The sequence below is a fragment of the Sorghum bicolor genome, chromosome 2 (genome assembly GCF_000003195.3).
Source record: "Sorghum bicolor cultivar BTx623 chromosome 2, Sorghum_bicolor_NCBIv3, whole genome shotgun sequence".
In the NCBI taxonomy this organism is placed as follows: domain Eukaryota; kingdom Viridiplantae; phylum Streptophyta; class Magnoliopsida; order Poales; family Poaceae; genus Sorghum; species Sorghum bicolor.
In genome coordinates this window covers 391,239-407,849 of record NC_012871.2, presented here as the reverse complement: position 1 = coordinate 407,849, position 16,611 = coordinate 391,239, and the positions used below count along the sequence as shown (strand labels likewise).

At 41.5% G+C, this 16,611-nt stretch overlaps 1 protein-coding gene across 1 annotated transcript; it reads left to right on the top strand.

Moving 5' to 3' along the window:
- Positions 11,599–15,161, top strand: LOC8081581 (DDRGK domain-containing protein 1). The gene is made up of 7 exons (XM_002461256.2): positions 11,599–11,953; positions 12,040–12,149; positions 12,540–12,641; positions 12,735–12,896; positions 13,258–13,314; positions 14,397–14,433; positions 14,622–15,161. The coding sequence occupies exons 1-7, from the start codon at positions 11,713–11,715 to the stop codon at positions 14,834–14,836; spliced, it is 924 nt and encodes a 307-aa protein (XP_002461301.1). The 5' UTR covers positions 11,599–11,712; the 3' UTR covers positions 14,837–15,161.

The window sequence follows — 16,611 nt, the reverse complement described above, 5'->3', positions numbered from 1 at the left end:
ATTATAATAAAGATTGTTTAGATGCTCAAATATTTGTTTTAAATTCTCATATTTTGAAATTTAAATTTTAAATTATTTTAATTAGCCTCAAATGTTGACAAGATCTATACTAATGTTATAATTTTTGATGCAATCTACAACTTTGTAGTTAAGAATTTTTTTAGGTTGTTTAGAGTCCGAGATATTTGTTTAAAGTTCTCATATTGTGAAATTTAAAATTTAGAGTATTTAAACACAACCTTGGATGTTAACATGGTCAATACTAAAAGTTCTGATTCATAAAAAAAAATATGGAAAGTTCTTAATATGGTCTATAACTTTTTAGTTGATAAGTTGTTTTATTTAATATAGTTTAGGATTTACTGGTCACACTGTTTTTCAGTCGGACGAACAGCATCATTCATGGTCGTAAAGTTACGTTTCTCAAAGATGGCTATATATGTCACACCACATAGCTTTCATCTACAAAAATCAAGCGAACGATATCCACTTGCCGACATCTATATCTATAGGCTAGCAACATATACCGTTTGGTTGGCTATATAGTGCACACACAAATAAGCGGACAGATCAAGCAGCAGTGTTTCACATGTACTTGAAGTTTTATCTAGCTAGATAAAACAGTGAACATGTCCGTAAGGTTCCAACAGGGCATACAATTTACTGGAGCGATGCTTGTGCCGATAATAATGAGCTAGCTATTTATTGGATTTTATTAGACTTGACCCTAACTTTAAATAAAATAAATTCTAAGGACGATATAATAAATGCTAGTTCAACAAAATGTCATGGGTCAATTCCCAACCCTAAGGATTTGTTTGGCAACTATGTCGAAAGGGACATAGGAATTAGTGGTGAGAGTTGATAGAGGCAATTGAGGTGGGAAATTGTTTTTATTCACAATCCCTTGTTTGGTTCGTGGAGTGAAATAAGAAAGGAAATTGAGGAGGGAATTCATATCCCTTGTTTGGGGTGTGTGTGTGGGGTGGGGGGGGGGGGGGGTTGAGGGGAAAAAATTAAAAGGTAAATCATGATGGGAGATGAGGATCAACTTGCTTAGTGGGAGTTGCTCCTCTAACTCTTCTTCCCCTTCCCACCAAAACTCCCATTCTCACAAAACAAATAAAAGATTTCTAAATTCCTATCTCTAAATTCTCATTCTCTACTTTCAATTACCCCTACCAATCGAGCCGTAAGTCCTGGGCCAAGTGAGGCCCAAAGGAGGGCCCTGCTGGTCTACACATCACAAAAAAGATTGATCCAATATTCTTTTTTGCAAAGAAAAAAAAGATTGATCTAATATGGAAAACTAGTTAGAGATTGACTCAATTTAAATGAGTGGCCTGAACTATATTCCCACACATGCCACGATGCTTATGGGCTCGAATAACCAGGCCATGACATATATTTTCTATTCTCAGGTTATAGCTATTTTCACATATGTATCTTAATCTTTAGGGCATATAATGGCCCGACATATATATTACAAAGAATATGATCATATTAGACCATCGGTAGTAGAATGATTGGCAAGTATGCAAGTATACATGATTATACTTATTTTATATAATAGTATTTTTTTAGAAAAGAGAATATATTGATATCTCAACTTCTACACAATATAATAGTATGATGCTATTATAACAATATACTTAAAAAATATGGGTTCCTTTGATTTTTTTTTCAATTCATGTAGTAAGATTTTGAGTATATAATGATCTCGACAATAAGTATATACATTACATACATTATTGATAGTACATGCACAACAAGGGTCGCTAATCCAAATTAACATGATGGCGACAAGAGATACATGTGGACAGGTGTAATATCAAACGCACCTGTGCGCACCTTGAGGACTAGGCGGAAATCTTTGAATGAGTTCCATAATTTTGGAATTTAGTCTCTGAAAATTTTTGCAAAGTTTTTAAAATTACTCGTTATCAAATATAAATAAAAGTGCTACACCAGTCAAAATCAAAAAAAAATCACAGCCCTGGATGCACACATACCTGACCTGAATAGTATGATTGATCGATAATGACTGATGATGTGGTGGATGTCGGATGGATTATGACGCTGTCGATGCAGGTACAGGGAAGTGAAAGGGTCCTGATTGAGGCTGGTTTAGTTTTAAAAATTTCAAGATTCTTATATCAAATCTTACGATAGACGTATAAAATATTAAATATAAATAAAAAATAATCAATTATATAATTTATCTATAATTTGTGAGATAAATCTTTTGAGTTTAGTTAGTTCATAGCTAGATAATAATTATCAAATACAAACGAAAATACTATATTAGCTAAATAAAAAAATTATTAAATAAACATGGTCTAAATTTTTGCATTGGTATATGCTCCTAGAGTCTATTTGGATGGCTATGGCTGGCAGCTGCTTGCGAGGCAACACAACCATAGTAAATGGGATGGTGGCCTTGTCCTGAAGGGCCCGTTTGCTTTGGTTTATTAAAGTTTTCTGTTCGTCATATTGAATGTTTAGACATATGTATAAAATATTAAATATAGACTATTTACAAAACTAAAAATATAGCTGTAGAGTAATTTGGGAGACAAATCTTTTAAATTTAATTAGTCTATGATTAGATACTAATTGCTAAATAAGACGAAACTGCTATAGTGGCTGTTAAACTTTAACTCCTCCAACCAAACACCCCCGGCCTTGTTTAGTTTCAATTTTTTGATTTTGAGTATTGTAGCATTTGTTTTTATTTTATAAATATTGTCCAATCATTGACTAATTAGGCCTAAAAGATTCATCTCGTAATTTATAGACAAACTGTGCAATTAGTTTTCGTTTTTGTCTATATGTAATGCTCTTGCATGTGCTGCAATATTCGATATAACAGAGAATTTTAAAAAGTTTTTTATTTTTGAAGTGAACTAAATAAGGTCATATCCATTTTAGGACAGAGGATGTTTTGAAATTCAGCAGCAGCAGAGTCGCTATGTACTGCTACTTTAATTTGTAAAGAATCATCATCATCATCAATCACACGACACTAACACACTGTTGTAGCGCGTCACCACACTGTACGTGATTGACGTGCAAATCTATCCATCTTTTGCCAAGCAATTTATATTATTGTCTCCATCTCCATCGATGGCTTTGCTTAGCTCTCCGGCCGCCACAGGACGATCGAATTTAACGTCGCCGATCGGTTCATCGTCAGCTCGATCAATCGCACGTCAAATCAAAAAGGAATTAAAATTGAAACCCATAGGATTTATCTACTAGTGATACAAGCTAGTACTTCGGTATGTCTCCTTTTAGTTGTCGTTATAGAAAACACGTCAACTTTAATTAGGTTTGTAAAAAACATTAATAATATTTATATCTCTAAATAAATTTAATGTAAAATAAATTTAATAATCTATCTAATAATACTAATTATATATTATAAAGTAAAATTTTTTATATATTTGATTAAAATTGAGTATATTTAATTTTACAAGAACGATAGATAAAAAGGAATGAAGGGAGCATTATCATCCACAGCACGACCCTTGTCCACGCCCTCTCTAGTTATCTAGGCAGCGCTATCATTTTGTATCTTATCTAGATCAACAAAAGCTACTCTTTTTACTATTAAAGCATGCGATAATATTCAAATGACCCTATATGATTTTGTAGGGCTGTTTTGATACCCTATCCTACTACACTTGTCCGAATACTCATGCTTGTCTGTAAGCTCGCGCGTTTATTGCATTTATGTCCCTAATCTTTCTAGTCTACCCCATTATCAGCACATGACCTCCTGTTTCCTACTCCACCTCCTACTGACATGTCTAGATAGCATTGAGCTCAGGCACTGTGTTTGCATGCTCGTCATATAACCTCACCCACATCTTCAATCTCTTCTGTTTCTTCGTCAATGGTTAATTCAAAAACTAAATGACTGAGTAGGCAACTAGAGGGGGTGATTGTTGGGGGAAGGCGACCACAACTCGAACCCTGCATGACCCTTGACCCTTGCGGATTGACGATGACCCCCTGTCGGCAAGGGTATTTCTTTCTAGGTATATTCGCATGAGGCTTGATCTAGAGGCCACGGACCACTCGAGGGATTGCACAGTTACAAACGAGAGGTGAACCATCATCCAAGAGGGCGGAGGTTCATCGCATGCCACCAAGAAAACCCGACATTAAGCCGGCGGCAGCCCCCACTATAGAGTTAGGGTTTGGAGTAGTTGGCCAAGGGTATAGATGGTTACTACTGCTGACGGTCCTTAAGTACTAAATTTAACCATCAACTAAACATGGAAAAGGATTAATATGCACCAAACATCTAGAATTAGGGTTTTATCTAATAGAATTCCACGAGTTTTGGTGTTTGTCTATTTCTGCATGGGGTTATCAGAAAATATGGAGAGAAGACCCACATGTCAGGTTTACAATGAGATAATTACGTGCCGTGCAATTTTCCTTAATCTAGAAGAGTCCAGAAGCCACGAGAACGAACGGGAGGCCGAACGGGCCTGGGGGCAGGGCGCCCGCCCAACCCCCTTGGGCGCCCGCCCACCTGCAGCAGCCAATCAGGCTTCGTCTCCTGGATCGTGCTCCACCTCCTTTAATCTTCAAGAATAACCGTGCGATTAATGTCGGTTTGATCCGACGGCCCAAATTCATCTGAGGGGGCTATATAAGCAAGACCTCTCCACCCCAGGGGAAGAGGAGAAATCATTATCAGAGGAAGCCATCAAAGTTAGGGTTTAGGAATTTCTCTCCCACAGAGAATTAGAACTAGCTACTCCCAATTCCTTCAAGTTCTATAGGATTGATTAGATAGAATTAGAGAAGTAGATCCTAGCGCTCTGGATTTCGGATCTTCATCAATAAAGATTGGTATTATTTCATATCTTTCTCTACTACTTTATTCTAATTGCATTGTATCTCTATTTATTAAGTTCTTAGTTTTCTCTAGTTCTATATTTGATATAGTTATGATGCAAAGCGCTTAGCTCTTGACTCGAGGGAGCTAAGTGGTAGATCATATGTGGGCGTGGTGCTTAGATATTATTTACCTGCAAATGTATCATATTGGCTGGGTCGTGTGGTAGTTCGCGATGGTGACAACTTCGTTGATTCTTATATAGTCCACCCTCTGTTGATAGGACAGGCAGCATTTGTATTGCGGAGTAAGTCTTGCTATGTTCTGATTTACTTTAGCGATGTTTCTTATACATGAATAAAGAGTCTTTTGTGCTATATATGATCTTGTAGATAACTAGAGTAGATTGTGACTTAGAAGATAGTAGATACTCAGAATCTATTCTCTAGCTAATCCGACGTCACCTTACATTTATGTGGAGTAGTCTATTTCTAATCACTGTGTTATTTACCCATGAGCTTATATTTTATTATATTTCATTACTCTAGCTACAGTGATCATGTCGTATTACCGAGCATACACCATTGTGTTGTTCAATTAGAGAAAGAGGATCTCACCTCTTATTCATTCCATGGTCAGTCTCACCGATTGAGATACTCCACATGCATAGAGCCCGCTGTCGCGAGTGCCGAGTCTAGATACCATATATCAACTTTGCCGACAAGTGCGAGCTCTTGCTCTGTAATAACATCTCGACCTAGAGCTTAATAGGATATTCATACCAACAAATTGTAACTTATTTTTTAGAAGCCCAGCTCCAAACAACTCTAAAGTTAAGCGTGCTTGATTTAGAGAAATTTAGGGATGAGTGACCGATGAAAAAGTACTTTTTAGGTGCACATGAGTGAGGATAAAGTATGCAGAAAAGACAGGTGTTGGTTTGTAAGGGCAGTTTATGTCCTAGAAAAGCTGCCAGATATAAGCGGGCTTAGCCTCATGGAGGCGAGACGTTACAAAATAGTATCAGAACCGACTCTCTCGGTTTCATGGGCGTGTGTGTTGCAGTTGCACATGGTTGGTGTGGATACAACATGGCACATGCGCTAGTGCTGGACACATAGACATGGCCAAGAGGAGATATTTCTAGCTTGGGTTGATCGACGAGGACGTTAGTCTCTTAATGAGGTGAGGATGTAACATTCTAGCCTATGACTTAACAGGATTAATAGGATACTCATACCAACAAGTTATAACTTCTTTTTCGGAAGCCCAGCTCCAAACAACTCTAAAGTTAAGCGTGCTTGACTTAGAGAAATTTTGGGATGGGGTGCACACGAGTATGGGAAAAGTATGTAGAAAAGACTAGTGTTGGTATGTGAGGACAGTCTATGTCCTAGAAAAGCTATGAGATGTAATAAGCGGGCTCGGTCTCGTGGAGGTGGGACGTTATAGGCTCCACCTCTGCTGTTTGCACCACTGCTACTGCGCATCACTTAGATGACTAGGATCTGAGTTAGAGCGTTTGCCAATGTCGAAACTGAAGGGTCGAGATGGCGGACTAGAGGGGGGGTGAATAGTCCTTTCTAAAACTTATCACACTGGCTAACCGAAACAAATGCGGAATTAAAACTATCGGTCTAGCCAAGACTACACCCCTCTATCTAAGTTCTCTAGCACCTTGTAAAAGATCCTAAACAAGCAAGCAAGGTGCTACCTTAGCAAGAGCTCACCTAACCAATTCTAGGAGCAAGGTCACACAAACCTATGCAGCTAGTACTTTGCAAACCGGGGGAGCTCCTACTCAAACTAGTGAGGCAAAGCGCACAAAGCCTAAGCTCACTAGCCAGCTCAATAACAAGGCAACCAATGCCAAATTAGAGAGCACAAATTACTTAGCTACACAAACTAAGCAATGTGACTAACAAGGTTACACAAACCAAATTAGTCACGCAAGGGAACTACTTCTAGCTACACAAGCAAGAAGGTAACTAGCAAGCTACACAAGCTAACTAATTACAAGAGCAACTACACAAGCACAAGTATATAAATGTAAATACAAGCTTGTGTTAGGGACTTGCAAACCAACGGGAAGAACAAAGTTGACACGATGATTTTCTCCCGAGGTTCACTTGGTTGCCACCAAGCTACGTCCCCGTTGAGACAAGCTCCAAGGTTGCCGCCGGTCCTCTTGCTAGTGGTGACCCGCAAGTCACACTCTCCCACGTGGAGTGCTTACCACAAGCTCTAGCACTTGACCCGGCCGAACCACTTGTCGCTCTTCACGTCTCGCTCAACTAGAGTTGCTCTTCACGATCCCCACGGGGTGAGCACCGTACCCCTCACAATCTCTTCTCCGGAGCACCGCACAATCTCCTTACGTGCTTCGATGGAGTCACAAGCCACCAAGCCGTCTAGGAGGTGGCAACCTCCAAGAGTAACAAGCACCACCCGCTTGCAACACAAACACCTAGTGCCACTCGATGCAATCTCTCAATGCAACGCACTAGAATCGCTCACTCACATAATCGGATGATCACTATCAAGAATATGTGAGTTAGAGGCTTTACTAGCACTCCCCAAGCATGCACACTAAGTCCCAAGGGTGCTCAGCACCAGCCAAGGCCGGCCACCACTTCTATTTATAGACCCCTCAAACAAATAGAGCCGTTGGCTCTCTCACTGGGTCTAACTCGGGGTCACCGGACGCTCTTAAAGGGGCACCGGACGCTCAACACCTGCGTCTGATGCTCCAACGTCAGTCACGTGTCACCTTTTGAACTTCTCGTGTCAGAGTCTAACGGTCACCTGCAATGCACCAGACGCTGAGCAAGTTAGCACCGGACGCGTCCGGTGCACACCGGACTCATGCGCAGAGAGTTCCACAAACCTGCGGGTCACCGGACGTTAAGCACCGGTAGCGTCCGGTGCTCACCGGACCCATGCGCAGAGAGGGTCGCAAAACGCCCGCACACCGGACGCGCACCACCGGACGCTCAAGCCAGCGTCCGGTGCCTATCGTCCGGTGCCTTACCCTAGCTGGGCCAGGCACGGTCTGCACCAGACGCTCAGACTCAGCATCCGGTGCTCCAGAAGCCAGCGAGAAACACTCCCGTGACTTCTCTAAATTTCCCACCGGCGCAATAGAAAATATGCACTTCATTTTCTCGAAAAGCGCCAAATCCCGCCTCGCAAGCTCGACGGAAGGGAGAGAGGAACCCATCCTCTCTCAACCCTTCAAACTGCACCTCCTTCTCAAAGTGTGCCAACACCATGAAGTGTGTACCAACAAGTGCACGTGTGTTAGCATTTTCACAAATATTTTCTTCGAAGGAGTTAGCCTCTCAACTTGTCACGCCACTCGATCTTAACACGTATGCAAAGTTAGATTGCTCAAGTGGCACTAGATGACCGATATGCAAACAAGTTTGCCCCTCTTGATAGTACGGCCATCTATCCTAAATCCGGTCATAAACTTCTCTACACACCTATGACCGGTGAAATGGAAAAGCCCTAGGTTATACCTTTGCCTTGCGCATTCCATTCCATCTCCTCCAATGTTGATGCAACACATGCACCAACCAATCACCAAATGATATGATCCACTTCATATCATCACGTGACCATATTGGTTCATCGATCTTGACCTCACTTGCTCTTCACCGTTGCCTCGGTCCATCGGCGCCAAGTCTTGCTCAAGCTTCACCGTCACACGCGGTCCCTCGCTTCAAAGCCTCCAACTTGCCCTTCACTCTTGCAACCGGTTCATCAAGCTAAGCCTCATCTTGATCTTCTCCACCTTGGTCACATGACTCCATGTCATGTCTCATATGCAATGAGCTCCTCCATCATCACATAATCACCTGTGGACTAATCTCTTGTGTATCTCACATAAACACTATTAGTCCACATAAGTTGTCACTCAATTACCAAAACCAAACAAGGACCTTTCAGAAACCCCTGTTCATTGGCACATGTCGTCCATCACCTTTCTTCATCAGGATGGCTGGTGTTCTCTATCACACCACCACATCGTCGTTGTTGGAGATTCCAAGCCAGAACCTAATCGAAGTGGCTGGCATGGACTGCTTGTCGTCCGAGGTGTCGGAACGGTCCGCACTGTAAGTGCATCTAGCCCTTTACTGGGTTTTGGTGAATTGAATGACAACACAATTAAAGGTCTAAAAAGTTTGCTAAGTGTATCAAAGGTTCAACAAGAAAGCAAATTTGATGGTATTTCACACAAAGTTCAAAGAAGACCAAAGTTGTGTGTTGGTGTCAACTGAAGCTTGATTAATGTCAACGCTCATATCAAGAAGATATTCAAGCAAGAATCACAATATTGAAGAAACAGTTTTTCAATGGATGCTTAACATGATGTGACTTGAGTATGGCTTGATAGAGTGAAGATAGCAAGGAAAAGGCTTCGAGGGACTAAGCGAAGGTGAAGGTCAAGCAATGGCTTGTAGACCGAGGTACCATGGCTAAGGTGAAGAAGAGAGTACTTGCATTGAGTCGAGGTACTAATTAAGCTATGAGGAGTCATATTGTGTTGAGGATCAAATCTTTTATCAAAGTGACTTGAAGTCATGGATTGAACTCATATATGTTGAAATGATTCAAGTCACATGCTCAAGCTATATTTACTCAAAGAGAGGAGACAAAGTTAATTGCATCCTTGATGAAGTGGTATTGAGAAGAAGTGGCATATGAAGACATTGAAGACTCAAGTGGTTAAAATGGTTATATACTTTTGATCTTGAGTTTAGGATTTGCCGCACTATAAAGAGGGATGCAAATTTAGTTGGTTTGAGGAAGATAGAGTGCTCAAGTATTAAAACTAAATCAAAAGAGAGACACTCTAACACTTGCACGCACAAACATCTAGAAAATTTCTTCTCTGCCAGGGTGACCCGGTAGTACCAACTCTCAGGGCCGGTGGTACCGGCAGTGCCAGCCCTTTCTCCTGAGTTTTGCGAGAAAATGAACTACCGGTAGTACCTGGCTCGGGCCGGTGGTACCGGCCAGCACCAGTAGTACCGGTGTGAAACGCCGGTAGTACCGGCAGGCCAAATCTGCGCTGACTTTGGTTGCGGAGATTTGAACTGCCGGTGGTACCGGCCTTCCACCGGTGGTACCGGCAATGGTCAGTAGTACCGACAAAAGTCTGGTGGTACCGGTAGGCTTATTTCTCGCAAATCATAGAGACTTCTTACCGTTAGATCTGAGGTAGCCGGTGGTACCGGTGGTTGCCCCGGTGGTACCGGCAGTTGTTCAGAACCCATGTATAAATAGCTTTCCCCTCATTCTAACCGTTGGCTCACTCTTCCACTCGACCAAACCTTCAGCCAAGGCACCTCTCTAGCTCCCAAAAGCTCCTCTCTTGTATCCCCTTTGCTCCTAACTTCAAATCTTGCAAGGGATTGAGGGAGAGAAGGATTCTTGGTGAGAGAAACATCAAAGCAAAGCTTGAGCACTTGATTTCTTCGTCAAGCCGGTTGGATTTGTGTTTGTTACTCTTGGAGCAAGGCTCCTAGCCGGCTAGGCGTTGCCTGTGGAGCTTCTTACTCATGTGGTAGCCTCGGGAGGTTTGTAATCACTCAAATCATCTAGTGAAATCACCCCTCATCTCAAGGGATTGCTCTCTTGACTTGAGAACGAGGATAGGGTTGAAAGAGACCCGAAAAGCCTGTGTGGCTTCCTCAACAACGTGGACATAGGCAAGCCTTGGTGGCGAGCTGAACCACGGGATAAATATCTTGTCTTGCTGTGGAGGTATCTTCGACTACCCTTGTTCTTGTGTTCTTTGTGTTCTTCCTATCTACCCCGTTCATAGGTGAACAAGGGCCGATCTATGTTTTGGAGAAGAACCAAGCCAAGGGAACTTCAACATCATCCTCTACTACATCTAGGAGAGTGGGGTAACTCTCAGATCTGAAATCAAAACTCAAAATACTCTGATTTTGCAGCTCTCTTAGAGCGTCGGTAGTACCAACAGTTGCGTCGGTAGTACTGGCTGTCTTCCACCAGGCATTTAACTTCCGCAACTTGAGTTTTGAGTTTCAGGTTTTTTAGATACGCCTATTCACCCCCCCTCTAGGCGACATCAAGGTCCTTACACGCACGCTAGACACATGCAGTGAGAGTTTGAGGCACCATTGGGCAAGGACAGGCGACACTAGGGCCATCTGGCTTGAATGGCTAAACTCCTAGGTCTGTGCATGTCTTTGCTATTGGCGCTAGAGGTACAGACCGTGCCGCCCAACCCTGAGTCCTCGCATATCCCATGGCCATAATCCCAGCCGTATTGTGCACCTTTTGATGTCCTTGCAGAGCACAACTAGACTCACTTGGGTTGGTGTAAGATGGGTAGCAACAACTGCAAGAATTACCGAGGAGATGGCATAGTGATAGAAGAAGCTAGTAGAAAAACAAGAAAAGCGGGTGCCCGAATTTTGATTAACACGACAACATGAAAAAGAGAAAGATACAAAGACAATTTTATTAAATCTTATAGAAAGAGAAAAACATAGTTTGTTCTAGTTGTGCACGGGTACTTTTGCTAGTTTTTATAATAAAAACCGAAAAATAATGGGAAATCAAACAAAGAAAAAAAAATGAAAAGAAACATTCCAATCTGGACATTCCTGGGCCTTGCTCATTCGTAGTGGGCCATAGCAACTGGGCTGAACCATATTCCATTCGTATTTTTTTGAGAACCCAGCTCGGTCCATAGCAAATCGCATCAATTGAAGAAAAAAAAAAGAATCAAAATCAATTGCTTTGCGTGCGGCATCGATTTAGTCGGAACCCAAATCGAGGGTTTCGCAAGCGAGATCGTCGCCGGTGACAGGGACGAGATGGACGCCGGCGGGGGCGGCGTCTTGGCCGCCGTACTCTGCATGCTGCTGGTCTTCGCTATCTTCCCCCTCCTCCTCTGGCGCCGCCGCTCCGATGCCGCCACCGCCGATAACCACCGCCACCCGCCCCAGCCCCTCCAGGAGGATCAAGTGCTGCACGGCCGCGCGGCGGCGCGACGGATGCGTCGGAGGCCTGGGGCTGCCGGAGCAGGCTCCTCTGCCGCGTCAACTAGCCGCAATGGTACCACAACAACCAAAGCTCAAAGGCTCTGTTTTTCCCCTTTTTTCTGTTCGCCCTAACTCTAGCATCGGTCCTCGGCTATGCAGTTGTAGAGGACGACGCGGAGAGTGATGAGGAGGAGGTCCCCGAAGGTCGCAACGTCCCCAGATCCTCCAAAAAGGAGAAGAAAAGGCAAGAGCGAGAGGCGCAGCGTCAGGTTGGTTACTCACTACACCGCCAAGTCCTGCCATATGTTTCAGCCAGTGCTGGCACTTGCAAGCTTGCTGCTAAATTGAGTTCCAATGATTGCTGCCATTCTGCTGCATGAGCAGATTTAGTCCATCTACTGTATGTATTTCAGTGTGTTGCAATGCACATTCAGTTTGTTTATTTATTTGTGGTTTGCACATTTTTTTTTCATGTTTTACTCATCCAGTATCTGGCAAAAGTGCCGACTTACTGTGATTGGTGCTGATGTCGAAACGAAGCTTGGAAGCCAATTACAATTATGTCTTTCATATAATTCCTTGATGGTTCTGATTTCTCTTCGGAAATCAGAAAAAAAAAAAAACAGAAAGTGACATGAAAGAAACTCTTTTCTTGCAAGGCTGAAGAAGCTGCACGGGATTCAAGGAGGAGTAAACAAGACCGATACGATGAGATGAGGAGGAAGAAGGATGAGGAACGTGAGGCACAAGAGAGGCAATTGGTTAGGGATTCTATTTGCTGATAGTTCTGTTCTTTGATCAATGTTGTCATGTTTTCAGTTATAATTCTAACTAGCTAATGAATTGATCTATAGGAAGAAGAAGCTAGGGCACGGAAAACAAAGGAAGAGGAGGCTGCTGCTTTAGAGTTTGAGAAATGGAAAGGGGCCTTTTCTGTTGATGCTGAAGGTACAACAGAGAGTGAGACACAAGACGATGGTCAGGGTTTGCTCCACAACTTTGTGGAATACATAAAGGTTGTTAAGCAAGTGTCTTTACTTGTGCCCTCATGACTATGCTTATTCTGAAATTTGACAACCAGAAAAATTAAATCTCACCATGATGAACCATGATGTCCACACAAATAGTTGGTGCTCTGTTTGCCCTCTAGTCTACACACAGATACCGTTTCATCTCCTCTACATTGATGTCAGTCAAATATCTTATGAGAAGTTGTCACAATGCATCTTTTCTCTAGTTTGCTAAATGGTATATTTTGAAGGATGCAGTATTGTTCTGCCATGTTCTTTAGTATATTTATTGCCAATGTCTATGTGGGATGCTTGTACATGTAAACTGACAAACTTCGCTGTTATCTTTTCCTTCTCTAAACTTCAGAAGCAGAAGTGTGTTCCCCTAGAGGACCTGGCTGCAGAGTTTAGGATGCGAACCCAGGTACTTGAAGACTATGCATAAGATGTTCAAATGTTGTGAATAACAGAATTAACACGCCCTATTATTTTTAAATATAAATAATGGTAATGCCCATTAGATAGGTGTTGATAGCTTACAACTGATACCCTGTTTACTACATTGCTATTGCACTGTTGAAGTGGTAATTTGTAGTGGTAATTTACATTATATTAGTGTTGATAGCTTACAGCAGGTACCCTGTTTTCTACATTGCTATTGCACTATTAATTTGGCAATTAAAGGATGGTCTGCTGTTCTACCAACCCATCGATGTGTGCTGTTTTCAACTGACAAGCTGCCTCCACTTTTGATCTGATAATTATTGATTTTTTTTTAAAAAAAAATCTTCTCCTGGCTTTTCAAGCTCACTAAACTTGTATGGAAAGTAAATTACTTAGGACATATCTCAACATATATGCCTCATGTCATTTATAGAAATTGGAGCCCCACATAGGCTCATTCTGGGACAAGCAATGAAGCAAATACAAGGATAGCATTTTACGATGGCACACAAACAAGTCCAGTGACATTTTTCCGAAGGCTGAGTCTGTGACGAAGCATTGTTTTTTTAGATCAAAAAGCAAATGCACAAAGCCGTCACTAGCTGGGTTTAAACCACGCAGAGGCATTAAACAGGGTTAGGGCCTCCAAGCGGATTTTTTTTGGCTAATTTCATTTTTAATAATGTGAAGAAAAACACTTCTGAGCTAGTTAGCAGAGTTTGGAATGGTGAAATGATGATTTCTTAGACAAATCATATCCTCAATTTTGTATATCCCTGGTTTGAGAGTGACATGCTTTCTTTAGTGAAGTGCCAGTGTACTGTTGCCCAGAGTTTTGACAATCATACCATTAGAAATAATCAGTAACCACAAAAATTTCTATAGATGTAAACTTGAATGACTAGTAAGAATGTTGTCATTGTGGGGAACTGGGGATTGTTTGATCAATATTAATTTTTGGGACCTATTTCCCTCTGTTTTGGGATGCTATTTTTGATTGATTTATTATGCACCGAATTATCCTTTTTTTTTTCCTTCTCTCATTACCTCACTATTTTGCAGGACTGCATCAACCGAATTGTTACTCTGGAAAGCATGGGTACGTGATTTTTGTTTGTTTTTGTAAATTTGGCTGCCCTTCAATTGGTAACCTTGAGTCAGCCTCAATAGCTAATGCTAACCAGATGATTCTAGCAACATAACCTGGTAGCTGTGAGAAATTTGTCCGCTGCTGAAGCCCTCAACAGGCTTTTGTTCTGATAGTCATTTTTGTTTTACATGTAACAGATAGGTTATCTGGTGTGATGGACGACCGTGGGAAGTTCATCTACATCTCCACTGAAGAGATGAAGGCAGTTGCAGAGTACATCAGGAAACAAGGGAGAGTGAGCATATCACATCTGGCCAACAACTCAAACCAGTTTATCGATTTGGAGCCCAAGGCCCAGTACGAGGAAGAGAGGCAGCAAGATGACAGTGCAGCAGCGGGCACAGAACCATGAGAATTCCTTGGCCTGGCACCAGCACCATGTAGCATACTCTTGTGTTTCTGCGCTCAGGGATGTCTGACTTCTTAAGTTGCGCTAACATGGTTCTAAGTTGGACACTGGCCATATATGTAGTGGTATAATGTACTTGTGCTGACATGCTAAATACCATCATACCATGTAGAACAGAGAACTTGAGGGTTTGAATTTGAGAGCGGATACTGAATGAGAGATTTATTGGAAGCCTCCGGTACTGGGTCTGCCCTGCCCATCTGGATCTAATGGTTTCAAGCGCTAGTATGAAAAGAAAAAACCGAACTTCGATACTCTGCTCCTTGCATTCATGTGTTTTGAGACAGGAGACAAACAATTCATTTCATTAGGTAATCAAGTATGTCTTTAACATTTCCATGATCATGCATCGAAACTGAAGATGGTACTGCACATATGGAAGTGGGCAGACAAGAAGATGATGGCGCACGGATCCATCCATCCATGGAATTTGAAACGTACACAGGGAGGACGGCACGCGCCGCAGAGGATTTATGGATGTGGTAGCCATAGCTGCCTGCAGTGTATGCATGATTGATGTGTCCACCAGGTCACCAGGCCCTGCTACGCTCTTCAGTTGTAATGCGCTGCTTCTGCTTGTAGAACTCCTACTAGTTGTAGTTGTAGGAAGCCGGCCACGGCCAGTGTTGTTATTGATCTTATTCACCGGGTCCAGTCTTTGACTTGACGTGTGTTCATATTATTTCTGTTTTTTTCAATAGTAAACAGTTCGAGCCGTTTGGATCCTTAGAATTGAATTGATTTTAAGAGCATCTCCAAGAGCCTTTCTAAATAAATTTCACTCTCTAAATCATCATTTAGAGAGTCACTTGCATAAAAACCGCTTTTTTTTTTTCATTCTCCAACATTCTTTCTTAATCTCATGCGCACTCTAAAGAGTCATTCCCGTCTTCTATTTTTAACTAGCGAGGAATCCGGAATAAAAGATGGGTATATTTAGATATCCATTTAGAAAAGTTGTCGGAGGGTAGTTTTTCACCAAAACCTTTATTATAGCATTTAAAAAGGATTTAGAGAGTCTCTTGGAGTTGCTCTAATAATTATAATTTAGGCATAGATTGATTAAGCTAATAGTTGTATATGAAATATATTTGTATTTTATTGTTAGTCATACGAGGAACATACTTTATATGTTGCATTTCTATTGTACAGAAGTGAGTTGAAGAGTGTAATATAAGTTGGAAATATGCTTATTTGGAGAAAGTTGTGGAATGTCAAATTCTAAATAAAATAGCCTAATCCATTTAGTAGATTCCAATCTCTCTAAAATGAAGGATCCAAATGGCCCCTTAATGAAATATGTTTAAGATCACGATTGTGAAAATGTGAGGTGAAAAACTCATGTACAGCTCTGTAGTAAGATAACAAGGATGGCTTATCCGCTGACTTTTCTACCGTGACATGTGTTACTCTATCTCAGACCCCAAATATGAGTCCATTATATAGGAATCATCTCCCATAATGTGATATTTCCCTCTCTTTTTTTTAATATGGTGATTAGGTCAGTCAGTGGTCTTTAAAGTTTAAACCCTTCCTCCTTGTGTTAATACTAAAAAAATGCCTGGTCAAGCTAGTTCTGAAAAAGGTGTCTCTCTCGGTGCTGGTAATACTAGCTCCGTCACAAAAAAGAATACAATTCTGGATCTGAAACGAGTCAAATTCCATTAAATTTGACTAATTTTATAGAAAATATTATTAATCTTTATGACTCCAAATAA